The 27,322-nt window shown below is 41.3% G+C and overlaps 1 protein-coding gene across 4 annotated transcripts in view; it reads right to left on the reverse strand.

Annotated features, from left to right (window-relative positions):
* Nucleotides 1-449: 449 nt before the first annotated feature.
* Nucleotides 450-27,322, reverse strand: part of LOC106566896 (vitamin D3 receptor A) — a 112,645-nt gene continuing 85,772 nt past the window's right edge. For all 4 annotated transcript variants that reach the window (XM_014135457.3, XM_014135458.3, XM_014135460.3 and 1 more), the window contains 6 exons: nt 19,032-19,216; nt 18,700-18,799; nt 16,465-16,648; nt 12,867-13,021; nt 8,148-8,264; nt 450-7,225 (listed from right to left, as the gene is read on the reverse strand). In XM_014135457.3, the coding sequence (XP_013990932.1) occupies nt 6,972-7,225; nt 8,148-8,264; nt 12,867-13,021; nt 16,465-16,648; nt 18,700-18,799; nt 19,032-19,216 (995 nt within the window). In that variant the 3' untranslated portion in view covers nt 450-6,971. The remainder of the gene's footprint in view (nt 7,226-8,147; nt 8,265-12,866; nt 13,022-16,464; nt 16,649-18,699; nt 18,800-19,031; nt 19,217-27,322) is intronic.

Consider the following 27,322-nt stretch of genomic DNA (forward strand, 5'->3'; position numbering starts at 1 on the left):
CCTGGCACCACACTGCCAGGTCTCTGACCTCCCTAGGCTGTCTCATCGTCGTCAGTGATCAAGCCTACCACCGCTGTGTCATCAGCACACTTAATGGTGTTGCCTTCCCTCACCACCTTGGATCGGCCCATCAGGAAGTCCAGGATCCAGTTGCAGAGGGAGGTGTTCAGTCCCAGGGTCATTAGCTTAGTGATGAGCTTTGTGGGCACTATGGTGTTGAACGCTGAGCTGTCATCAATGAACAGCATTCGCACGTAGGTGTTCCTTTTGTCCAAGTGGGAAAGGGCAGTGTGGAGTGAGAGAAATTGTGTCATCTGTGGATCTGTTGGGACGGTACGCAAATTATAAATTAACAGCAAGAGCTGTTGCATGTTCATAACTTTTACAGGCCCACCTTGAGGGTAGCAAATCTAGTATGGCTTCCTTTTGAGAATATATAAAGACATGGATTTTTGCATCAATATGTACAGAGGTTTATTTGTGATTTTTCAAAACATTATATACTACATACAATGCACATAAACAATGTACAATGGATCAACTTCAGAAGAATAAAAGAAACACAAAAAACAGCCGGTGATTGAACAAAGACAATGGTATTACTATCAACTAGAGCATTGATATTAACAAACAACGCCAAGATCGTTGAAAGACGGTGTGAAGCATCGAGTCATGAGAATTACATGGTGTGCATGTATAAAAAATTACTTATCTTGGGACTTTAAGATTAATTACAATGATTGATTACTAAATGAGAAATGGTCTGGCTACCAGAAGTCAGTCAACAAAATGTCTAACAAAGTACACCAGTGTATGTTGTGTTCTTGGGCCATTCACAAGATCAACTGATGCTTCATCATCAACTAAATACAATAATATTGACCTCAGAGAATGTATCAAGGAGAGCAGTGGGGATTAAAAACTAACGTACAGAGATCTCAGACCAACAGTGCTTGCTAACAACTATGTAATGTGCTCCAACAGGAATAACGCAGTCCAGATTCATAACAGTTCACACCTCCTTCCATTCCAGTAATACTTCCCGACATGTACATTTTAGTCATTTAGCAGACGCTCTTATCTAGAGCGACTTACAGGAGCAATTAGTGCCTTGCTCAAGGGCACAGACAGATTTTTCACCTAGTCAGCTCAGGGTTTCGAACCAGTGACCTTTCAGTTACTGGCCCAACGCTCTTAACCACTAGGCTACATCCGTTAGGCAGGAGAAAATATAGGCCCTAATAACAAACTACATTAGCATAGCATAGAATATAATAAACAAGAGGAAGAACGGCCAGCTGTTATATTTCACACAAATATACTTAAGCAAATCCTCTCCGCAGAGCAATGCAGTCTACATGAATGGACTAAAACCTGTCAGGTGAGACATAGTGTATATAGACGTGTTATGTTGGCCTTCTGTACATCCCCAACGCTGAAACTAAAGCGTCACCTCAGCTTTAAAGATGTTTAGCATATTTGCGTCCGGCGGATCACCATTTAAAAAGTGCTTCCCGGTAGGGGCGAGCTGATGGCATGTTCTCCTAAGCCATAAAGATTGATAATAAAATAAACGGAATTGTGAAAAGCCATTTCAACATGGTCTTAAATAAGAATTTTAAAAATGTGTTTCGTTAAACCCCTGATATTGTCCCAAAATAAGGCTCCGGTTTCTAGGCACACCAAGATAACTGAGCAATAATGTGCATTCAATGTTAAAACGACAAACCATCGGTGGTTTGCTATAGTGATCATCAGTAATAGACTTCAGACAAAAGCCAGAGCATAGAGACAAACACAAGTGCATCATTGGCAAAAACTGCTGGTGAAATAGAAGTGCATATTGAGTCTGTGCATATACTGCAGTACTGTATGCGTTTGTAGTACTGTATGCGTGCGTACTGTAGTACTGTATGTGTGAGTGTGCATGTGAGCAAGCGCATATTAAAAAGAGGTAGCAGAGGACAATCAGAGCAAAAAGAAAAAAGATTCCAAAACAGTGAGCAACATTCATGCGATTACTCAATCTTTCCTCATCTCTCTCTATCCAAAGAAAAACTTCCACGCTTCTCAAGAACGTAGGTAGATAACTGCCCAGCCTCATCAACCATCACCTCAAAAAAAACTGATTACACACACACACACACGTTTTCATTGTATCCTTTACAGAAACCCATTTAAAACGGTATGCTTAGTTGGTAAAGCACTGTGCTACCATGGGCTGTGTCCTGTACATCCACGTGATACAATAAAGCCCTGGATTCCAGAGCCATGAGCTAAGAGGGGCAGTAGAACACTGAGCTGAGGGCAGACTGAGAAGGTGACTGAGCAGCTGGCTGCAAAGCAGACATCTAAACCAAGACAGGATATAAACATGATAAGCGGTTCATGTAGGCTTATTTTGAGGTGTGTTGAGATAAATCATCCAGCATTTGAGAAGTAAAATGAATAAATACAATGAATTAGTATTAAAATAAGAAAAGATGAAACACAATCATGCCAAAAATACATGTGCGATGGGAGAGGTAGTTTGTTTTGGTTAAAACAGTGCCTGGCGGCAGGGCTCTATACAATAAACTGACAGGGATTCAGGATTCAGCTTGCTTCCCACGTCACCAGAGCAATACAACAAAGCCACCAACAACAGTAGCAACCATACAGGCCAAAATATAGGCAGGGCCGCTGTGATCAGTGCTTTATCAGGAACCTGTCTGCAATAATTGACTGATCTTAACAATACATTGAAAGAAGAAATGGATTACCTTTATGTATTTATTATTTTAGCTAATCCAGGTGACGTTATAGTAAACCTAAAAAGGTACTGATCACAGAAGCCCTGCCTGAAATCAGCCATGGTGACTGCATGATATACATATTAATACGGAGTCATTCCTCAAAAATACAAAAACTGATTAGGACTGGACTTTTGACAGCGGCAGCGGGAATCATGGATTTAGATTCAGTGACGCTTTGTTTACATTGTGGACTGTTGCTTATATTTCCTGTCTCTTTAAACACATGATTATCGTGCTGTGATAAGAAAAACAGACAGACGTCCTGTGAGAAAACAATGGATCCCTATACAGGGCCTGCAACACAGCCCTCTAGGGAGTTTATCTTCAAAAGAACCTGGCAACTTTTTGCCAGATAAAAAAACAGAACACTGCAGAAGTTGCTGAAGAAACATCGTGGTGTGTGTGTCACTGTGTTACATGTTTGGTTCCCTTCTATGCTATTATGAAAGTGTTCAGTTTCATTGAGGTATCTGTTAAATGTTTAACAGGGTTTTGTAAGGCTACTGAGGTGGAGTTGCTGACCTGCATTGGGAGAGGTGTGTAGTTTTTGGGCCAGTCTTTCTGAGCCAGCTCGGCAGCAGGCAGAGAGAGCTCTTGGAGGACTTCCTCCCATCAGAACCCGACCCCATCTTTCCTGCATTCCTTTACATGGGTTTATGTATATGTGATAGAATGCAGCAACAAAAAAGTATGCCTTCTCCACAATACCTGGTCTACGCACAGTGGGGTCTGGACATCTGCTGCAATGGGAGAAAATATCAGACTTTGGATTGGGAGCTCTGTACTGCACTTCCGTGATTCTTACTTTCTATACAGTCACTCCTTTATCACACCTGATCCCACCTCCCTAAACTCTCATCACTGGATCAGTTCAGTGTTAATCACTTCCCAGGTAAGAGACCTTCCATCGGTGTGACATCCAAAGCCGCTGCTCACAAACTCAGTCCCATCAACACTTGGTGCACTACAGCTGTTGAGTTGGGCCTAAATGGATGCCGTCGCATTAAAGCTATGAAGAGTTCTGCCAGGCTGGCTGGCATGTTGAAGAAAGAGGCATGTCCACCACGATGGCGACTGATTGGCCTTTATCCTTGTCTGTTTGAGTTGAGGCAGTGTTAGTAGTAAAGAGCATGAACAAGATAGTGTTGTCTTTTTCCTGGTTCTAACGGTATGGTAGCTTTACAGAGCAGCTTTACAGAGCAGCAGGTTGAGTCAGAACGTCTCCTCAGTATGTGAAAAGATTTTGGTGCAGCGGAATGAACGCTGATGTCAGGAAACAATCTCAAATCGAATAAAACCAATGACTTTGCACCGCCCCAAAAATGTATATATAGCGGTCAAAGCTTATCAAGACCTCAAAAGAGAGGAACATAAGAAAATAGCACATCTCATATTTGCATATATCTCCAGAGCATTCTTCCCAACAATTATCTTAGTATTTGCCTATTTTTTCCTTATTATGTACAGAAATAACAAGTGGTATTTACAGACAATAACCACAAGAGGGTGACCAAGACCTGCAGACGGTGTGAGAGGAAACACGTGATGTGCTGAACCTTCGACCTACTAGAACATGGCTCTCAAACAGAAACTGGTGGGGGTGACATTGTAATTGTATTGTACCATGAATAGAATTTGATCAGGCATGAAGAGCATCTGCAGATTTGATTAAAAGGTTTTAGTAATTACTACATCATTACCAACAGGTTTGACCGGCGATGACTCCCCCTCTTGATTGTAAGCTTGCGTACGTATTACTCAAAATGTATATTGTACAATAAACAATATCAGGCTAACTTCTCCCTGAGGCAGGGCAGTTTGTCACCCTACCAGGTTAGTTTAACCATCTTATTTTAGCTAGTTAACCAATAATAATAAAACAAGTCTCTTTCCTCTTATGAAGGAAAGAGATTTTAAAACGCTAAATGTGTATATTTTGAAGTCTGAAAGGGGGCAACAGAACCAAATTGTTACCAAATTATCCACATATATCCTGTGTGTAGCCGACACTTTCCCCAATACATTAATGGCAGTCCCACTACTAAACACTTCGTCAGAGCCTGTACTCAACACCCTTTTGAGGTCATTCAGTATTCTCATACAGAAACATCAAAAATAAAAAAGGCCCCTTGCACTCTACTCAGGGTGTATTTGTGTGCAATTGAAACCGCCTACATCAATACATACACACATTCATATGCACACAAATTGGGGCCTACATATCTTATAATATACAGAGGACTACTCATCCATTTGTTTTAGTAGAAACAACCTTAAATATAGATATTAGTTTACATGTATGTATATGCAGTACCAGACAACGGTTTGAACACACCTACTCATTCAAATGTGTTTCTTTGTTATATTATTTTCTACATTGTAGAATAATAGTGAACACATCAAAACTATGAAATAACACATATGGAATCATGTAGTAACCAAAAAAGTGTAAAACAAATACAAATATATTTTCAATTTGAGATTCTGCAAAGTGGCCAACCTTTGCCTTGATGACAGCTTGCACACTCTTGGCATTCTCTCAACCAGCTTCATGAGGTAGTCACCTGAAATGCATTTCAATTAACAGGTGTGCTTTGTTAAAAGTAAATTTGTGAAATTCCTTTCCTTCTTAATGCGTTTGAGCCAATCAGCTGTGTTGAGACAAGGTAGGGGTGGTACACAGAAGATGGTCTTTTACCAAATAGGGCTAAGTCCATATTATGGCAATAACAGCTCAAATAAGCAAAGAGAAACGACAGTCCATCATTACTTTAAGACATGAAGGTTAGTCAATCCAAAACATTAAGAACTTTTAAAAGTTTCTTCAAGCGCAGTCACAAAAACCATCAAGCACTATGATGAAACTGGCTCTCATGAGAACTGCCACAGGAAGGGAAGACTCAGAGTTACCTCTGCTGCAGAGGATAAGTTCATTAGAGTTAACTGTACCTTCATTTGCATCCCAAATAAATGCTTCACGGAGTTCAAGTAACAGACTTCTCAACATCAACTGTTCAGGGGAGACTGCCTTAATCAGGCCCCCATGGTCAAATTGCTGCAAAGAAACCACTACTAAAAAGACACCAATAAGAAGAAGAGACTTGCTTGGGCCAAGAAACACGAGCAACGGACATTAGACCAGTGGAAGTTTGTCCTTTGGTCTGATGAGTCCAAATTTGAGATTTTTGGTTCCAACCTCCGTGTCTTTGTGAGACGCAGAGTAGGTGATCTCCGCATGTGTAGTTCCCACCGTGAAGCATGGAGGAGGTGGTGTGATAGAGTGGGGGTCTTTTGCTGGTGACACTGTCGTGATTTATTTAGAAGTCAAGACACACTTAACCAGCAGTGATACGCCATCCCATCTGGTTCCACTTAATAGGACTATCATTTGTTATTCAACAGGACAATGACAAACCAACCTCCAGGCTGTGTAAGGGCTATTTGACCAACAAGGAGAGTGATGAATGCTGGATCAGATCCCCAATCACCCGACCTCAACCCAATTGAGATGGTTTGGGATGAGTTGAACCGCAGAGTGAAGGAAAAGCAGCCAACAAGTGCTCAGTATATGTGGGAACTCTTTCAAGACAGCTGGAAAAGCATTCCAGGTGAGGCTGGTTGAGAGAATGCCAAGAGTGTGCAAAGCTGTCATCAAGGCAAAGGGTCACCCGACTACTTGGAAGAATCTAAAGAATAAAATATATTTTTTATTTGTTTAACATTTTTTGGGTTAGTACATGATTCCATATGTGTTATTTCATAGTTTTGATGTATTCACTATTGTTCTACAATGTAGAAAATAGTAAAAATAAAGAAAAACCTTCGAATGAGTAGGTGTATCCAAACTTTTGACTGGTACTGTGTATTTATAGTTTAGTTATAAATACAATATATTCGAAATTCCCTTTTTCTTATGAACGGGAAATTACAACCTTATCGAAGCCCCTTCCTCCTCCATTTACCCATAATACCCTGATTAACCCCCGAAAACCTTTGTGACAGTGTGACTTTCCGGTCCATTCCGCTATTCCCCCACAGAGACCCTTCCATCAACCCCATCGCTGAGCCCTCTATCCAGCAGCAACTCAACAAATTAACTCCCGGGGGTCCTCACGGGAGGGATCGTCTGTCCATCTCTTCCAACCAGAGGGGTGGTGGTGTGGGTCGGCGTGGCTGCTAGGACACCTCGCTCCCAAACACCTCCAGCACCAGCGGGGTGAGCTGCATGCTGTGCTCGGGCTGGAAGGACAGCGAGCGGTACTGTTTGGAGTGCTCCTCGTTGAGGCTGCGCAGGTCGGCCAGCTTCTGGATCATCCTGGCGTAGAGCAGCCGTCCTCCCGGGTGGTTCACCCTGATGTAGGCCTGGAGCACCTCCGACAGACTGTCCTGGAGAACCTCGATCTTAGCGTGGTCCTGCACCCCTGGACGATCTACATCGAGGGGAGGAGGGAGAGGCTGTCAAAAGGAGTGAAGAAGAGATGGGAATGCACACAAACATATAGTGTGCAAAACCCTAGGAACACCTTTCTAAAATTGAGTTGCACACACTTTTGCACTCAGAACAGCCTCAATTTATCGGGGCATGGACTCTACAAGGTGTCGAAAGCGTTCCACAGGGATGCTGGCCCATGTTGGATGACTCCAATGCTTCCAACAGTTGTGTCAAGTTGGCTGGATGTCCTTTGGGTGGTGGACTATTCTTGATACACACGGGACACTGTGGAATGTGAAAAACCCAGCAGCATTGCAGTTCTTGACACACTCAAACCGGTGCACCTGACACCTACTACCATTGGGGCTCCCGAGTGCCACAGTGGTCTAAGGCACTGCATCTCAATGCTAGTGGCGTCACCTCAGACCCTGGTTCGATTCCAGGCAGCATCACAACCGGCCGTGATGCGAAGTCCCATAGGGCTGCGCACAATTGGCCCAGCATTGTCTGGGTTTGCCCGGGGTAGGTCGTCATTGTAAATAAGAATTTGTTCTTGTTACATAAAGGTTAAATAAAAATAAAAATACCCCTTTCAAAGTCACTTAAATATTTTGTCTTACCCATTCACCACATACACAATCCATGTCTCAAAAATCCTTCTTCAACCTGTCTCCTCCCCTTCACCTACACTGATTGAAGTGGATTTAACAGGTGACATCAATAAGGGATCATAGCTTTCACCTGGTCAGCAGGTGTTCCTAATGCTTTGTACACTCAGAGTATAACCAAGCACATGCTCAACTTGTGTGCGTGCACACACACACACACACACACACACACACACACACACACACACACACACGTAAAACACATGTAACGCATATACGAACAAGCACAGATGGCAGCGGTCAGGTAGATACCTGGAGACAGCAGGCAGATGGCCATGAGCAGCACGTGTTCCTCCTCATGGAGGCTGAGTTTCTTCAGGCCCACCTGGAACTTCACTAGCGGCTCCAACAGGTCCAGAGTGTGACCCGCTACAGGGAGCGGCAGACAGGGGGTAAGTGTGTGTTCATGTGGTTTGACATAGTGATTGAACTACAGTGCCTTCAGAAAGTATTCATATCTCTTGACTTATTCCACATTTTGTTGTGTTACAGCCTGAAAAAAAACACGATGAAATATGCAACCATCTACACACAATACCACATGACGACAAAGTGAAAACATGTTTTTAGAAAAATGAATGCAGGAATCTAATTTAGATAAGTAGGCATATTCATACCGTGTGTCAATACTTTGTAAGAGCATCTTGGGCAGCTATTACCGCTTTGATTCGCCTTGGGTATGCATTCATCAGCTTTAGGATTTTCTCCTATTCTTCCTTGCAGATTTTCTCAAGCTCCGTTAAGTTAAATGGGGAACGGCGGTGAACAGCAATCTCCAAGTCTTTCCATAGACTTTCAAATGGGATTCAAGTCTCGGCTTTGGCTGGGCCACTCAAGGATTTTCATTTTCTTGTTTTGAAGCCATTCCAGAGTTGTTTTGGCTGTATGCGTGTGCAAAGCTGTCACCAAGGTAAAGAGTGGCCACATTTGAAGAATCTCAAATATAAAATATATTCTGATTTGTTTTCTACAATGTAGAAAAAAGGAAAAATAATGAAAAACCCTTGAATAAGTAGGTGTGTCCAAACTTGACTGGTACTGCGTGATGTATTGTTGTCTCTAACTTCTTGCCCTTTGTGCTGTTGTCTGTGCCCAATAATATTTGTACCATGTTTGATTTAATAAAATAAAAAAAATAAAAAAATAATAATAAAAAATAAAAAAGACCTTTATTTAACCTGGCAAGTCATGAACAAATTCTTATTTTCAATGACAGCCTAGTGGCTTAACTGCCTTGTTCAGGGGCAGAACGACAGATTTGTACCTTGTCAGCTCGGGGATTCGAACTTGCAACCTTGCGGTTATTAGTCCAACGCTCTAACCACTAGGCTACGCTGTCGCTCCGATGCTGCTACCATTTTGTGTTGCTACCATGCTGTGTTGTTGTCTTAGGTCTCTCTTTATGTAGTTTTGTCTCACTTGTTGTGATGTGTGTTTTGTCCTATATTTATATTGCATTTATTTTATAATCCCAGCGCCCGCCCCACAGGAGGCCTTTTGTCTTTTAGTAGGCCATTATTGTAAATAAGAATGTGTTCTTAACGGACTTGCCTAGTTAAATAAAGGTTAAATAAAAAAGATCTGTATTTTTTGTTGTTGTTATAAATGTGCAAATGTCTAAAAACATGTTTGCAACTTTGTCATTATTCGGCATTGTGTGTAGATAGGTGAGAAAAAAAATAAAAATCAATTTAATCAAATTTGAATTCCAACTAACAAAATGTGGAATAAGTCAAGGGGTATGAATACTTTCTGAAGGCACTTTATGTAGTGTGAAGAGTGTGTGTACACACACACACACACACACACACACACACACACACACACACACTTGAAGTCGGAAGTTTACATGCACTTAGGTTGCAGACATTCAAAATCATTTTTCAACCACTCCACAAATTTCTTGTTAACAAACTATAGTTTTGGCAAGTCGGTCAGGACATCTACTTTGTGCAAGACAAGTATTTTTTCCAACAATTGTTTACAGACAGATTCTTTCACTGTATACCAATTCCAGCATGTCAGAAGTTTACAAACTAAGTTGACTGTGCCTTTAAACAGCTTTGAAAATTCCAGAGAATGATGTCATAGCTTTAGAAGCCTCTGATATGCTATTTGACATCATGAGTCAATTGGAGGTGTACCTGTAGATGTATTTCAAGGCCTACCTTCAAACTCAGTGCCTCTTTGCTTGACATCATGGAAAAAAGAAATCAGCCAAGACCTCAGAAAAAAAATTTGACCTCCACAAGTCTGGTTCATCCTTGGGAACAATTTCCAAACGCCTGAAGGTACCACGTTCATCTGTACAAACAATAGTACGCAAGTATAAACACCATGGGACCATGTAGCCGGCATACCGCTCAGAGATGAATGTACTTTGGTGCGAAAAGTGCAAAATCAATCCCAGAACAACAGCAAAGGACCTTGTGAAGATGCTGGAGGAAACAGGTACAAAAGTATTTATATCCACAGTAAAAAGAGTCCCATCTTTCAACATACCCTGAAAGGCCGCTCAGTAAGGAAGAAGCCACTGCTCCAAAACCGCCATAAAAAAGCCAGACTACGGTTTGCAACTGCACATGGGGACGAAGATTGTACTTTTTGGAGAAATGTCCTCTGGTCTGAAGAAACAAAAATAGAACTGTTTGGCCAAAATGACCATCGTTATGTTTGGAGGAAAAGGGGGGACGCTTGCAAGCCGAAGAACACCATCCCAACCGTGAAGCACGGGGGTGGCAGCATCATTTTGTGGGTGTGCTTTGCTGCAGGAGGGACTGGTGCACTTCACAAAATAGATGGCATCATGAGGACGAAAATGATGTGGATATATTGAAGCAACATCTCAAGACATCAGTCAGGAAGTTAAAGCTTGGTCGCAAATGGGTCTTCCAAATGGACAATGACCCCAAGCATACTTCCAAAGTTGTGGCTAAATTGCTTAAGGACAACAAAGTCAAGGTATTGGAGTGGCCAATACAAAGCCCTGACCTCAGTCCTATAGAACATTTGTGGGCAGAACTGAAAAAGCGTGTGCGAGCAAGGAGGCCTACAAACCTGACTCCGTTACACCAGCTCTGTCAGGAGGAATGGGCCAAAATTCACCCAACTTATTGTGGGAAGCTTGTGGAAGGCTACCCGAAACGTTTGACCCAAGTTAAACAATTTAAAGGCAATGCTACCAAATACTATTTGAGTGTATGTAAACTTCTGACCCATTGGGAATGTGATGAAAGAAATAAAAGCTGAAATAAATAATTCTCTACTATTATTCTGATATTTCACATTCTTAAAATAAAGTGGTGATCCTAAGTGACCTAAGACAGGGAATTTTTACTAAGATTAAATGTCAGGAATTGTGAAAAACTGAGTTTAAAAGTATTTGGCTAAGGTGTATGTAAACTTCCGACTTCAATCACATTTATTTATAAATCCCTTCTTACATCAGCTGATGTCACAAAGACTTCAACTGTATCTACAGTGCTGTGAAAAAGTATTTGCCACCTTCCTGATTTCTTATTTTTTTGCACATTTGTCACACTTAAATGTGTCAGATCAAACAAATGTTAGTATTACACAAAAATAACCCAAGTAAACACAAAATGCAGTTAAGCGATAATTTTATTTATTAAAGGAAAAAAGCTATCCGAACCTTCATGGCCCTATGTGACAAAGTAATTCCCCCTCTTGTTAAATCATGAATTTACTGTGGTTAATCACATTTCTTTGAAAGCTGAGTTCAATTTCACTAGCTGATTACTGCCAGACCTGTTGAATCAAGAAATCACTTAAATAGAACCTGTCTGACAAAGTGAAGTAGGCCAAAAGATCTCAAAAAGCAAGACATCATGCTGCGATCCAAAGAAATTCAGGAACAGATGAGAAGCAAAGTAATTGACATCTATCAGTCTGGAAAGGGTTACAAAGCCATTTCTAAAGCTTTGGGACTCCAGCGAACCCCGGTGAGAGCCATTATCCACAAATGGAGAAAATTTGGAACAGTGGTGAACCTTTCCAGGAGTGGCCGGCCTACCAAACTTACCCTAAGAGCGCATCGACGACTCATCCAAGAGGTCACAAAAGAACCCACAACAACATCTAAAAGAACTGCAGGCCTTACTTGCCTCAGTTAAGGTCAGTGTTCATGACTCAACCATAAGAAAGAGACTGGGCAAAAATGGCATCCATGGCAGAGTTCCAAGGCGAAAACCACTGCTGACCAAAAAGAACATAAAGGCTCGTCTCACTTTTGGCAAAAAACATCTTGATGATCCCCAAGACTTTTGGGAAAATATTCTGTGGACACACGAGACAAAAGTTGAACTTTTGGAAGGTGCGCGTCCCGTTACATCTGGCGTAAAAGTAACACAGCACTTCAGAAAAAGAACATCATACCAACAGTCATATGGTGGTGGTAGTGTGATGGTCTGGGACTGCTTTGCTGCTTCAGGACCTGGACGACTTGCTGTGATTGATGGAACCATGAATTCTGCTCTCTACCAAAAAATCCTGAAGGAGAATGTCCGGCCATCAGTTCGTGACCTCAAGCTGAAGCGCACTTGGGTTCTGCAGCAGGACAATGATCCAAAACACACCAGCAAGTCCACCTCTGAATGGCATAAAATAAAATAAAAAATTATGTTCTGGAGTGGCGTAGTCAAAGTCAGGACTTGAATCCGATTGAGATGCTGTGGCGTGACCTTAAAAAGGTGGTTCATGCTCAAAAACCCTCCAATGTGACTTTTTCACATAGGGCCATGAAGGTTCGGATAGCTTTTTTCCATTAATAAATAAAAGCATCACTTAAAAACTGCATTTTGTGTTATCTTTGTGTAATATTAAAATGTGTTTGATGATCTGAAACATTTAAGTGTGACAAATGTGCAAAAAAATAAGAAATCAGGAAGGGGGCAAATACTTTTTCACAGCACTCAACATATGCATGTCTGTGCGTGCGCCTCTGTGTCTCACCCTTGGTGACGTCGTTGACGCAGTACTTGAAGTCAGGGCTACCACCACAGCTCCAGGACATGTCCTCTAGGTTGAAAGACTGGTTGGAGCGTAGCATAATGATCTCGATGGCACTTGACTTGAGCAGGGCGATCTGGTCCTCAGCAGTCAGCCCTCTGGAAACACAATAACATGTACTGAGCCAAACATGCAGTGTGACAGGGTGCCCTTACCCATCATCACATCACACAGAGGGCCTCTTATCAGCTTCTATTACACCAGCTGAAGAATTGAGGCAATAGGAACCTGTTTCTCCCATTGTGCGATTCAGTCCAGATTTGAGGGCAGAGATTTAAAGACTGAGTTCCATTGGTACCAAAATATGAGGGAATCAGCATAACACCATACCTAGGCTGGAATCTTGGAGTCCATTGGACAATGCCTTTCTTTTACTTCCTAACAAAAAAAAGTAGTTCTTATCCTTGAAACTGGAATTGCAGGATTGTCTGAAGAAAACAAAATTTCCATCTCATTCTCATTTTTATTTTTTGTACCCACAGACGTGTCTTCTGACAGGATGAGTGAATCAGCACTGTTCTCTAGAATGTTCTAGGGGACGAGAGAAACAGGAAGGACAAGATGTACAATGCATATGGTTACCAGGACGACGGCATTCCACTGTTTTCTTTTGAGCATGAGCACACAGGGGCATGCTGTTCTACCCCTCCACCCACATCTCTCCCCATCCATATTCACACACCCGTACCAAGGTTAATACCAAACTAGAAAATGACATTACCTGAGGTAAATGTGTGTACTTGCTAGTCTTGAAGTATATGGTTGTGAAAGAGTAGTGGTAGTAGTGGTAGACGGAAAATGGAGGCACACACCAAGAAATTTAGGAGCACAATGAAAATATTCGAGGTAATAAAGCTAGAATCCTTCATTTTTCTCAGCACACTGGTGCTCCAAAATTTAAATACCAGGTCTAACACCAAAATATTTAGGCACATATGCAAGTAAAATGGTCGCACTGTAGTGGTTGTGACTGCAGTAGTAATATGGTTTTCATAGGCCAACTGGTTAGTATTGGCAAAGATTATCTATATACTAACAAGATACTGGACTGACTGCTCTAACTATGGGAATACGTCTGCAAAGGCGGAAGGCAGGTGGGAGACGGTAGGATTAGTCGGGAACATTCTAGCCAATGAGAGGGCAGATACACACGTGAACAACATGCACAACTCCGTGATAAAGTAGTTTGTCTCAAAGTTGCCGTACCACGTGCGCACATTCACAAAAACCTAAAATTCTATTCGATCAAATAAACCTTGCATAGCAAATTAGCAATTCAATTTTATGTTTCCCATTAACCTCCATACAAAAAATCCCCAGTTCCATTGGTTAACCTTGTATTTTCACACAGACAGATTGTCACTTTGCCTCTTCTTCTCTGGTTATAGTGAGCTATTTTGTGGTGGTTTGTAGGTGTGGAGATATTATAGCAGGCTAATTTAGTAAGCTTGAGTGAATAGTATTAGCATCATAAGCCATGTGTGTTTTTACAAAATCTATTCTAGCATTTAAAGTTGCAGTAGCCTACATTGGGTTTACATTTTTCAATTACAGCATTATTTAATCTGCTATGTAGTCGGTTAACAATAATATTTACATTACAATAATATCTTCCAATTACAACTATTATGTCTCAACTTTTAAAATAATACAATCTATTAGCTTCCAAAATGCAAGTGTTATATGTAGCTGTCCGATAACACGTTCTGATGGAATGGCTTGTCCTGCACTTTGTAAAGACCCAGTGCATTGACAGAATTAAAAAAAAAAAGACATTGGTCCCTTTCTAATCATAGCAATGTGAATGCAAAGAGGACTCAGACCACAAAATAGGTTAAATTAAGTGGCAAAAGAGTTGAGTCCTCATTCAAAATCAAGAGCAGATTCTTTTTTTCCCCCCCAGAGTTCACTTTAAAGAGGACTGAGATCGGTGGCGAATCCAAATGTTGCCTTTAAAGTATATGGGGCTTATGCAAATTTAAAATGGTTATAGTTAAAAAAGTGTCAGTCTTTCCACAAACTAAATTGAGTCAGTCTGTACATGTGAAACAAATGGTTACATGGTTATAAAAATCTGTATACAAGCACATTATTCCAGAATGTTTCGCACATTTGAAAGTTTGAATGGCGTTTCTAGCTTAAATGGTTGAAGACTAGTCACTAGAAGCGAGCAGAATTTTTCCCATTCAAACCTATAGCCATTTAAATACATTGGGATATATGCAAACGTTGTTGTGCGAAAAGTATAAGTAGTAATAAAACTTTTTCCTAGCAACCTGAAGACTGGTAGCTTTTACAGTTGTTTTGGTGCTACAGGTGCCAGCAAAGGTAAATAATAAGAAAAGGTATGTCCAATTTCTTAAGTTGTTTTGCTTTCAACACGCACACCTAATTACTGGGAATCTTGATCCGCTGTGCCCGTACAGCACCTGACTGCTGGGGAACAGGCAGTCTCCCTGCCAACGACTGAGTCATGAGCCACAGAGCCACACTAACAAAGGCTGCCAGGCAAACACACAGCCAGCCAGGTCATTCTAAACAGATCCTGTAACTGAATGGGAATCCTGAATACATGCAACCCCGACTGATATGACTGGCGAGAGAGATCCATTTACACCTGTGATCTAACCCTTCATCACAAATACAGGTTTCAGCCATTTCCCTGAATGCTTTCTGAGACCGAAGTTCAAATAAGTACTGTAAGCACGGCGCATAGGCTTTGATAGTTCATGGAGATCAACTATTGGGGAGAGGGTGCAGGAATGACTCAAACGCAGGTCAGTAAAATGTACAATTTTCCACAGTACGAGAGTTTACCACTTCCCTACGCATATTTGACTTTGGCCTTTCCGCATTTAGTCATTTTGAGAATGAGGATTCATTCCCGCAGTAAATCAACTCTACTAGTGAGTCTATGAATGTTACATTTGTCTGGCACACCCTTCCCCATGCCGAGGACATCATTACTGCTTTGTTGGAACCACATGTTAAACATGAAACAACTTGTTGTGAATATGTATTCATGGCATGTTCTGTACAACATGTTCACTGACTGCATACATCTGGGGACGGATTGGGAACCTTAACTGAACACGTCATGTGATGCAATCACTCTGTTCCAGCGTATTCCAGGAAGAGCACTGAGCAGTACCCGCCGGAGGCCCTAAGTGTTTATCAAATGCCTTACACACACACACACACACACACACACACACACACACAATAACACTGTACCAAAGCTTGTAGCTATGCAATTAATGAAGTCGTCCACCCACAGAAATAACTACTACCGGCTTAATGGACAGAAGGAGCCTGACAGACATCCACCTCCAGATCAACATGTTGTGTAATTGCCTAATTAAAGATAAAGAATATGGTGGAGCAATCATTTGTGTAGGTCCTACACAATCCCTTTAATGTACAATTGTAGGGCTCCGGGGTGAATTTTCTACTACGTACAATCCTAACCTTAACCATTAGTGGGCAAAATGTACAACTGACCCCAGACCAGAGAAGGCACATGATATGCAAAGAGTCCCACCTGAAGCCAGGGATCATCTTAGCGAAGCCGATGACCTTCTGGATGCTGTAACTGACCAGGTCAGCCAGGTGGGGTAACATGGAGAGCTTGGAGCCATCGTCCTCACTGGAGTCTGGGCTGCCTGCACTGTCCTGGTACATCATCAACAGACTGCTGAATTTCATCAGCTTGGTGTCCACTGACTCTACACAGGGAGAGAGAATAAAGGTGTTTAATGGAGATGGTAGAAAGAGAGGTGTTCAATAATAAAGAGAAAGGATAAATGTAAGAGATCATGGGGAATGTGAGCGAGGGAGAGATGTCAGTGGCAATAAATGGTTGCTAAAGGAAGCAAAAGGTTTACAATGAAATGGTACAAAAGGCCATTCAACTCTTCCAGGGCCCAGTTTCCCGAAAGCGATGTAACTTAGGCTTATGAGAGCTTTAACGACACATCTTTCCTACAACAGCCGAAGATATAACACGCGTTTCCCAAAACACCACGCAAAGAGAACAGACACTACAAATGCGTCGTTGGAGCATGTGTCGATACTGATTAGATCGAAAGAAAAGGCAGTGCTTCTCTCAGATCATCTTTCTCAATTCAAATCTCATCTTAACATTAGTATTACTCACATTACCTACAACGGATCAGCTCCCAGAGAGATATTACCACCTACGGCTGCAAATATTGAGGCAGCTTACTCTAATGCTTATTCAATACAATTCTAATGCTTACCGCACATTAAAGGCTATACATTATGAAATATATTCAGACAATTTACAGACAGTAACATACAAGTAACAAAACAGAACTCAATTTATTGAACATTAAATGTATTTCAATATGATTGAAATAGGCCTATAGCCTACTGCAGTAACAGTAATCATACCCCTAGACTGATACCAATTTTGTGTTACAGCTGGATTTTTTTTTAATATGAATTTGACCAAATGTTATGAAAAGTATATAGAGAAATCTAATTTACATAAGTATTCACCACCCTGAGTCAATACATGGTACAATCACCTTTGGCAGCAATTACAGCTGTGAGTCATTCTGGGTAAGTCTCTTAGAGCTTTGTACACCTGGAATGTGCAATATTTGCACATTTCTTTCATTAAAATTCTTCAAGCGCCCTCAAGTTGGTTGTTGATCATTGCTAGACAGCCATTTTCAAGTCTATGCATAGATCTTCAAGCCGATTTGTCAAAACTGTAACTAGGCCACTCAGGAACATTCAACGTCATCTTGGTAAGGAACTCCAGTGTAGACTTGGCCTTGTGTTTTAGGATATTGTCCTGCTGAAAGGTAATGTCACCTTAATGGACAGAAGCCACTCTGTTTGGAAAGCAGACAACAAGGTTTTCCCTTTAGGATTTTTCCTGTGCTTAGCTCTATTCAGTTTATTTATATCCTAAAAAACTCCTTAGTCTTTGCCGATGACAAGAATACCCATAACATGATGCAGCCACCACCATGCTTGAAAATATGAAGAATGGTACTCAGGGATGTGTTGTGTTGGATTTGCCCTAAACAATTTATATTCAGGACATAGTGAATTTCTTTGCCACATTTAGTGCCTTATTGCAAACAGAAAGCAAGTTTTGGAATATCTGTATTCTGTACAAGCTTCCTTCTTTTCACTCTGTCATTTAGGTTAGTATTGTGTAAGTAACTATCCATCCTCAGTTTTCTCCTATCACACCCATTAAACTCTGTTTTAAAGTCACCATTGACCTCATGGTGAAATCCCTGAGTGGTTTCCTTCCTCTCTGGCAACTGAGTTAGGAAGGACCCCGGTATCTTTGTAGTGTCTGGGTGTGTTGATACATTAAAGTATAAGTAATAACTTCACCATGCTCAAAGAGATATTCAATGTCAGATTTTTTATTTTACCCTTCTACCAATAGGTGCCCTTCTTTCCCTGGTCTTTGTGGTTGAATCTGTGTTTGAAATGCATTGCTCGACTGAGGGACCTTACAGATAATTGTATGTGTGGGGTACAGAGAATAGGTAGTTATAAAAACACTATTATTGCACAGAGTCCATGGAACTTATTATGTGACTTGTTAAGCACATTTTTACTCCTGAACTTATTTAGGCTTGCCTCAACAAAAGGGATGAATACTTTACTTGACTCAAGACATTTGGAGAGACTTGTCAATGACGACAAGAGTAGTCTTGCTCATCATGTTAATGGAACATGTGATTGTGGTGCATGTATACTGTGTGCCTGCGCATGTCCCCCTCACCTGGTGAGTGGTTGAAGGAGTCTGAGGAGGCATCTGACAGCGAGTGAAGGGAGGCTGCACGACTGGCACTGCGTGTTACTGGGCCCCCTCGCACCGGGGGCTGCAAACACACAACACATGCATTTAACATATAGCAAAAACACATTGTGTCTATCTTGTGAAGTGCACATGGGAGTGATTGACAAAACAACAGACCCAGAATCACTTGAATTGAAAATGGTAAAACATTAAATGCATGTCATGCAATAGCTGTGATTTCATATCGCAATAAAATATATACAGCAAAAAAAGTGAGAACGTGAGTGGCTAAGCATATTTCGATCAGTACAGACCCTAAAGCGTGAGAAGTCGGAGTAGGAGTCGTCGTAGGTCTTGTGGTGTGCCTCCACCAATGACGCGATGACCTGGCTCTGCTCGTCATTCAGCCTTGGTCTCAGGGCCTCCCGCGCCGCCTCCTCCTCCTTCCTCTTCTGGATCAGATCCTTCTTCCTCTGCACCTCCTCATCTGTCAGGATGACTGGGGGAGAGGAAGGCGAAGGGGAGACAGGTGAGAAGAGGAGTGGTGGGAAAGAGGTAACACAGCTAGCCTGATTGCCTTTCACAGGAGCCTCTCTCAGATCTCCTGACAACAGTGGTCAATTAAGTGAGTTTCTATCACTAGTTGATAGTTTTCGTCACACAAACAGCAGCTATGAGAGAGGGTTGAAACAAGACACAGTAGAATGCGTGTAGGCTTATGTTCTTCCAAGGAGAACCACCATTAGCACCAACAAGTGTCATCTGAGCTGTTCTGTTTCTCAAACAAACATACATAATGCCAAATTCCATACTGCGGTAAACTACTACAAGATGATACACAAAGCAATGTAGAAATATACCAGACAGAGGCTATCAACTATACATTAGTAAATATATGGAAACTAAACTAGAAGCCAATTTTAGTTTCAACCGATGAAACAAATAATCATATCAAATGTACCAGACAGAGGCTAACATGCAAACCTCACCGGACACATTGCGTTTGCGAGCGTTACAAAATAAAATGTAGACATCATTTCAGCCACACCAGTCACACGTGTGACCGAGTGTCTGCGTAGCCAAGCACTAAAACAGAACTTGGATCTAGGTGAGACACTTGAAGCGCTGCAAGTCCCGCTTCTCCCATCTACTCATTGGTTTTCAGGAGCATACGACCCCACGTGGGTATTTGAAAGATGAACGAAGAGAGATTAATGCTAGATAACTACAGCAACTAGTCAGAGAGCATTATTTTGAGGTCATGAATTTAACATTTTAAACACCAGTCCTATTCAACACACTGTTTAGAGTTTTTATGAGGACATGTTATTTCCCCCATGCTCTTCCTTCACAAGTTGTCTACACCTAAACTATATCAAAACTAATTTCACACATAGGCCTATAATAATAGATGTAGCCTAAAGACAAGATTACATTGACTATAGTCTGATGGGTGAGAATATTATTAATTCCCTTGTGAAGAGACTGCAGTGCAGGTAAATCACAAAGGGAACAGAGCTCACCAAAAAAGCTACTTTTTCCAAATCATCCTTCAGGCAGGTTAAGACGTTTTGATTTCATAACATATCGGAAAGAACAGGTTCTACGATTTCTAAAACATACATTTGCAAAAAATATATAATTACGGCATGGGCTCTATTTTTCAAAATATATTTGTTTTGTAGAGCATTACAGCCGCTATTCAATATGTTCTACATGTGAGCACTTGTGGAAGCATAGCCATAGGCTATTAAGCACAGATTATATATATATATATATATATATATATATATATATATATATATATATATATATATATATATATATATATATATGATTCTAAAGACCTGCCTTAAAATATGAATGCATTTGATGGTAAATTGAGGTGTTGTGGTTTTGTTTTTACATATAGCCTACAGTAACAAACTAATGATCATTTTTTTTGCGTTGTCTAATGGAGAGCCTAACTATAACCGTCAAATTATATTTTTTGCAATAGCATATATAAAAACAGACTGTTCAAATAAATTGGCTCAAAACAGGATGGCTAGATGTGCAGCTTGATGTTCGATGCCCAGACATGGGTCAGAATTCTACAGATTCAGCAACAACAACAAAAAAGGACCATAATACATTTCAGTTAAAATAACAACCCAATGTTCATCTACCAGGACAAACTAGCTAGCAATAGTAAGCTAGCTAAATGTCCATGAATGTTTCATGTGTTTGACATGCCCCCAAATTAATATATATTGAACAAAAATATAAAAAGGCAACATGTAAAAGGATTTGCCAAAATACAAAAGTAGGCCTATGTCGTAGTAAAGTGTTCCTCCCTCCTGTGGGGAACAACAATGCCACCTAGACTGGAAAGTCATGTGGGGTCTCTTCATGTCAGATTTCAACCCAAGTGAGAAAACTCATCTGCTGAGTGGAGATCCAGCAAAGATCCATAGAATTCTGTCAATTATGGAATTACAGTATAGAACCAAACATCAATGAAACACCCAGCAGGCAGCAACAGTCCATGAACAAATAACCTGAACTGACAACTAATGTGGAGCAGCAAAGTCCGGCAATGATAAAAATACACTAGATTTTACTTTGGCCACCATCACTTTTCCTTGAAGAGTCACATTTAACATCACCATTAAAACCCAAGAAACTAGGCACTTACATTCAAGCACTAGAAGGGCTCACTAATCATTCAGCGAGCGGAGCTGCCAACTAGCGCGCTCACCGCTCAGCGCGCTCACCGCGCTCACCGGGTGGTCTTTGTTGGGCGACAGCTTGTGTTCACACATTCATTGGCTGGGCATCTAAAACAGGCTGGTTTAATAGCCCAATGCACAAACACAAGATAAGCTCCCAAAGAAACTGCTCAAAAGATGGTGCTCATCTTCTAAATGTAGAGCACCCCACATAGGAACAATTAGGAAGAAACCACAAGAAATCCTAAAACTATACTGAACAAAAATATAAAGCAACATGTAAACTGCTGGTCCCATGTTTCATAAGCTGAAATGAAAGATCCCAGAAATATTCTAAAACCACAAAAGCTTATTTCTCTCAAATTGTGTGCACAAATTTGTTTACATGCCTGTTAGTGAGCATTTCTCCGTGGCCAAAATAATCCACTCACCTGAAAGGTTTGGCATATCAAGAAGCTGATTAAACAGAATGATCTTTACACAGGTGCACCTTGTGCTGGCTAGGGACAATAAAAGGCCACTAAAATGTTGTCACACAACACCACAGATGTCTCAAGTTGAGGGAGCTTGCAGTTGGAAGATAATTTCAAAACCACATGCCACAACCAACGTTGTTTTAGTGGCCTACATACTCACCAGACATGTCACCCACTAAGCCTGTTTGGGATGTTCTGGATCGATGTGTACGATAGCGTGTTATAGTTCCCGACAATATCAAGGAACTTCGCCATTGAATAGGAGTGGGACAACATTCCACAGACCACAATCAACAGCCTGATCAACTATACGTGAAGGAGATGTGTCGCGCTATGAGGCAAACGTTGGTCACACCTGATACTGACTGATTTTCTGATCCACACCCCTACCTTGATTTCAAGGTATCTGTGACTAACAGATGCATATCTGTATTCCCAGTCATGTGAAATCCATAGATAAGGGCCTACTTTATTTAAATTGACTGATTTCCTTATAGAAACTGTAACTCCGTTAAATCTTTGAAATTGTTGCATGTTGCGTTTCTATTTTTGTTCAGTGTAGTTGGTTCACAGTTGGCTTTGATATTTTAACCTGCATGTCATGATGGCGTCCGGTGTGGATGAACAAAATCAATATGCACGTGGTAGGTGTAGTCATGTAACTGCTACAAGTTAGCCTTGTAGATAAACAGCAACTAAATGCCTTTTCTAAGTGAGTCACATGTGAATCAGCTTCACAGCAAGATATTCCTGTCATGCCTGATGCTTTCTAGAAACTTCTGCTCACTTCATTTGCACAAAATGGCTTTTGCGTTATTCATGCAAAAAGCTTTCCGGACTACCCTTGTCAGAAAAGGAATTACGCAACTGTAAAACAAATGTTGGCCGTTTCATGCTCACATGCTGACAGATCAAGTTAACAGCAGCTGTGCCAGTGGTAGAATGTATTTTATGTTTTTGTCTATCATTTGCCAATAGTCTTCCCACTGTGAACAGCAAATTGAACGAAAATAAGTTTATAAAACAGTCTTTGGGAGCTGACTGTAACCACAACCAGGCAGCTGGCTCGTGTTATGCAGTGCATTCAGAAAGTATTCAGACCTCTTCACTTTTTGCACAATGTATTACATTACAGCCTCAAAATGAATTAAAAACAAATTCCCCTCACCAATCTACACACAATACCCAATCATTTAAAAAATATATATAAAATACTTTGCAAATTTATCAAAATAAACAATATCATATTTACACACAGCACCAGTCAAAAGTTTGGATACACCTACTCATTCAAGGGTTTTTCTTTATTGTTACTATTTTTACACATTGTAGAATAATAGTGAAGACATCAAAACTATAAAATAATAATATATGGAATCAAAAAGTAACCAAAAGTGTATATTTGAGATTCTTCAAAAGTAGCCAGCATGCGCCTTGACGACCACTATGCACACTTGGAATTCTCTCAACCAGCTTCATGAGGAATGCTATTCCAACAGTCTTGAAGGAGTTCCCACATATGCTGAGCACTTATTGGCTGCTTTTCCTTCACTCTGTGGCCCAACTCATCTCAAACCAACTCAATTGGTTTCGGATGCAGCACTCCATCACTCTCATTCTTGGTCAAATAGCCCTTGCACAGCCTGGGTGTGTTTTGGGTCATTGTCCTGTTGAAAAACAAATGATGCACACACCAGATGGGATGGCGTATCGCTGCAGAATGCTGTGGTAGCCATGCTGGTTAAGTATGCCTTGAATTCTAAATAAATCACTGACTGTTTCCTGCAAAGCACCATCACACCTCCATGCTTCAAGGTGGGAACCACATATGCAGAGATCATCCGTTCACCTATTCTGCGTCTCACAAAGACACAGCGGCTGGAACCAAAAATCTGGAACCATCAGACCAAAGGACAGATTTTCACTGGTCTAATGTCCATTGCTCATGTTTCTTGGCCCAAGCAAGTCTCTTCTTCTTATTGGTGTCCTTTAGTAGTGGTATCTTTGCAGCAATTCGACCATGAAGGCCTGATTAACGCAGTCTCCTCTGAACAGTTTTGTTGAAATGTGCCTGTTACTAAAACTCGGAAGCATTTATTTGGGCTGCAGAGTCTGGTAACTCTAATGAACTTATCCTCTGCAGCAGAGGTAACTCTGGGTCTTCCTCTCCTGTGTCGTTCCTCATGAGAGCCAGTTTCATCATAGCGCTTGATGGTTTTTGCGACTGCACTTGAAGAAACGTTCTTGAAATGTTTTGGATTGACTAACCTTCATGTCTTAAAGTAATGATGGACTGTCGTTTCTCTTTGCTTATTTGAGCTGTTCTTGCCATAATATGGACTTTTACCAAGTAGGGTTATCTTCTGTATACCACCCCTACCTTTTAACACCACAACCGATTGGCTCAAATGCATTAAGGAACGAAAAGTAACAAATGAACTTTTAACAAGGCATTGATTGAAATGCATTCCAGGTGACTACCTCATGAAGCTGGTTGAGAGAATTCCCAAGAGTGTGCAAAGCTGTCATCAAGGCAAAGTGTGGCTATTTGTTTAACACTTTTTTGATGTTATTTCAGTTGATGTCTTCACTATTATTCTACAATGTAGAAAAACCCTTGAATGAGTAAAGTGACCCTTGAAGTGTCCAAACTTTTGACTGGTACTGTAAGTATTGTATACGTCAATGATGTCGCTATTGCTGCTGGTGATTTACTGATCCACCTCTATGCAGACAACACCATTCTGTATACTTCTGGCCCTTCTTTGGACACTGTGCAACTAACCTCCAGACGAGCTTCAATGCCATACAACTCTCCTTCCGTGGACTCCAACTGCTCTTAAATGCAAGTAAAACTAAATGCATGCTCTTCAACCGATCGCTGCCCGCCCGTCCAGCATCACTACTCTGGACGGGTCTGACTTAGAATATGTGGACAACTACAAATACCTAGGTGTCTGGTTAGACTAAACTCTCCTTCCAGAGACACATTGAGCATCTCCAATCCAAAATTAAATCTAGAATCGGATTCCTATTTCGCAACAAAGCATCCTTCACTCTTGCTGCCAAATATACCCTCGTAAAACTGACTATCCTGCCGATCCTTGACTTTGGCGATGTCATTTACAAAATAACCTCCCACACTCTACTCAGCAAATTGGATGCAGTCTATCACAGTTCCATCCGTTTTGTCACCAAGCCCCATACACTACCCACCCCTGCGACCTCTATGCTCTCGTTGGCTGGCCCTCGCTTCATATTCGTCGCCAAACCCACGGGCTCCAGGTCATCTACAAGTCTTTGCTTTGATTTAATCTAGAGCCATATTTAAAGATTATCCACAATGGAGACATGTTCAGAACTAGAGGTGGACCACCCTTACTCCATCATAGACTGTCTTACTGTTACTGGCTGGTTGACATCAAGCCAGAATGGGACACTTCGTAGCCCATCTAGCATGGCATAGTCAAAAGGACTGCCGACGCACCCAATCTAGCCAACAGTGGTGATTTCCCAGAATTTGCCAGTTATTGTCTGCTGCGCTGTCTAGATAGTATTTCACAGTGCCTTCTGTATTGCTGGCACAGCACTGAGGTGACAGACAGCCGGCTAAGGCCAGAAAAATCGAGCTGTTTACCACATAATGTGTCCACATTTAGTAATTAGTCTAGTGCCTGGATCGCCATGGCGGAGGATTGAGATGCTGGGAGGGAGGGAGAGCGATCCTCAATTGGATTTCAAAGATTAAGCATAAAAGATTAAGTCCACAGAAAATATTTTTAAAAGATCATAATTACGGGCCACTTGCCTTGCCTATCACTACTGAACGTAGTGTGGTATTGTAATACTTTATCATCAACATCACAATAACTATCCCTATCTATTAACTAGAAACAAAAAACTGAAGTGAGAAGTAGGCATTGATCTGAAGCCAAAAAGGAAAAGAAATTCACAAGCACCACCATACATACATACTTCACCCATGTTTTACCAAGGTTTACCAGCACACAGCTTTGACCTAATACAGTAGTTATGTTAGTCTATTGTACATCAAACAAACAATGTGTAGGCAGGTTGCTTAGGATTCAAACCTTCTCAAAACAGCCTAATTAATACTCAAAGGTGCTCCCACAATAATGTGATTTGTACTGCATACAAGGTAAAGTCTTGGATTCTTTAGGCACTGCCCACACTAAGACATTATCCCATTTCACTACCTTTTCAAGCTTTTCAATTATAGGAAAGCAAGCTTTGATTTTAAACTTCCAAGACAATCAGGCTTGATTGAGTGAGCCGTTTGGTCTTGTAGTAATTTAATTTCAATACTAGTCATTTAATTTCACCTCTTTGCAGAATGAGCACAGAGGGGCTATTTCTGGCTGCCCTCCTGTTAACCCTGTAGCATAAGGGAGTGTGGATAATTGTGTACTCCTCACTGATTTGGTAGGGGGCAGAGTGGGCAGGCCTGCTCTGTTGTCTTGGCACACACTATCAACTGCAGACAATGTGGCTGGATCCTCAGCAAGGCAGCGATGCCTTGAAAAAGCAACAAACTATATAGAGGCGAGGCCTTGGATTGACCAATTAAAGCGTTACGACAACACCCACTGGTTATGACCTTCAACTCTCATCTGTAGCATTCAACATGATTCATTCAAGAGAATATAGTGCTATATCAGCCACATACGGTAACTGTATCACTCTAAAAAAAAAAGAGGACCAACAGGAAAACTTCAAAGAGCATTTAACATCAACATTCTACTTTACATAACCGCCTGCACTTGTGTCCACATCAACCTGAACCTAGCTCGACAATTGGTTGCAGAGTCGCCGCTCTCATCCAATCGCAAGTCTCACTCCATGCCACACCCGTCTGGAATATTTCAGGGTATGCCACATGTTATTGTTTTCACATGAGTGAGTACCCACATGACTGGGGCATGCTGTGCCAGGCAGCACTGTGGCCTGGAGCTTTAGCGCTGGTGCAGACAAAGAGGCCATTTTAGCTGTTTAGATCCCTTTTCCTTTTCCAGGGGCCTCATTTAGGCTTGACTGCTTGCGGGCTAGGCTACACAGAAGCAGTCGGAGCATTGTTGGACTGGTCTTTATTTCGCAATCCCCTCCTTCACCCCTCTCTGTCACCTTAAAATGCACAGCTTGTTTATTTCCATAACCCTGCTGACTTGTTGGTGTTGAAGCATGGTAAACTGGAGGGCATTTTATAAAGAAGGATTCTATGACCGTAGCCAGCAAATGTTGGGGAATATTTTTGAAACATCCCCATATTTTCTAAGTCGGTAAAGAACGTAAAATACAGTACAACCCTGTTCTATTTTTCTGGCTGAAAGCAACACAAACATCTAAAAAAGAAACAGCATGTCCAGGCAAAGATGATTATGTGTAACATACTGTACAGTA

This window comes from Salmo salar, chromosome 13, assembly GCF_965601325.2.
Source record: "Salmo salar chromosome 13, fSalSal1, whole genome shotgun sequence".
In the NCBI taxonomy this organism is placed as follows: Eukaryota; Metazoa; Chordata; class Actinopteri; order Salmoniformes; family Salmonidae; genus Salmo; species Salmo salar.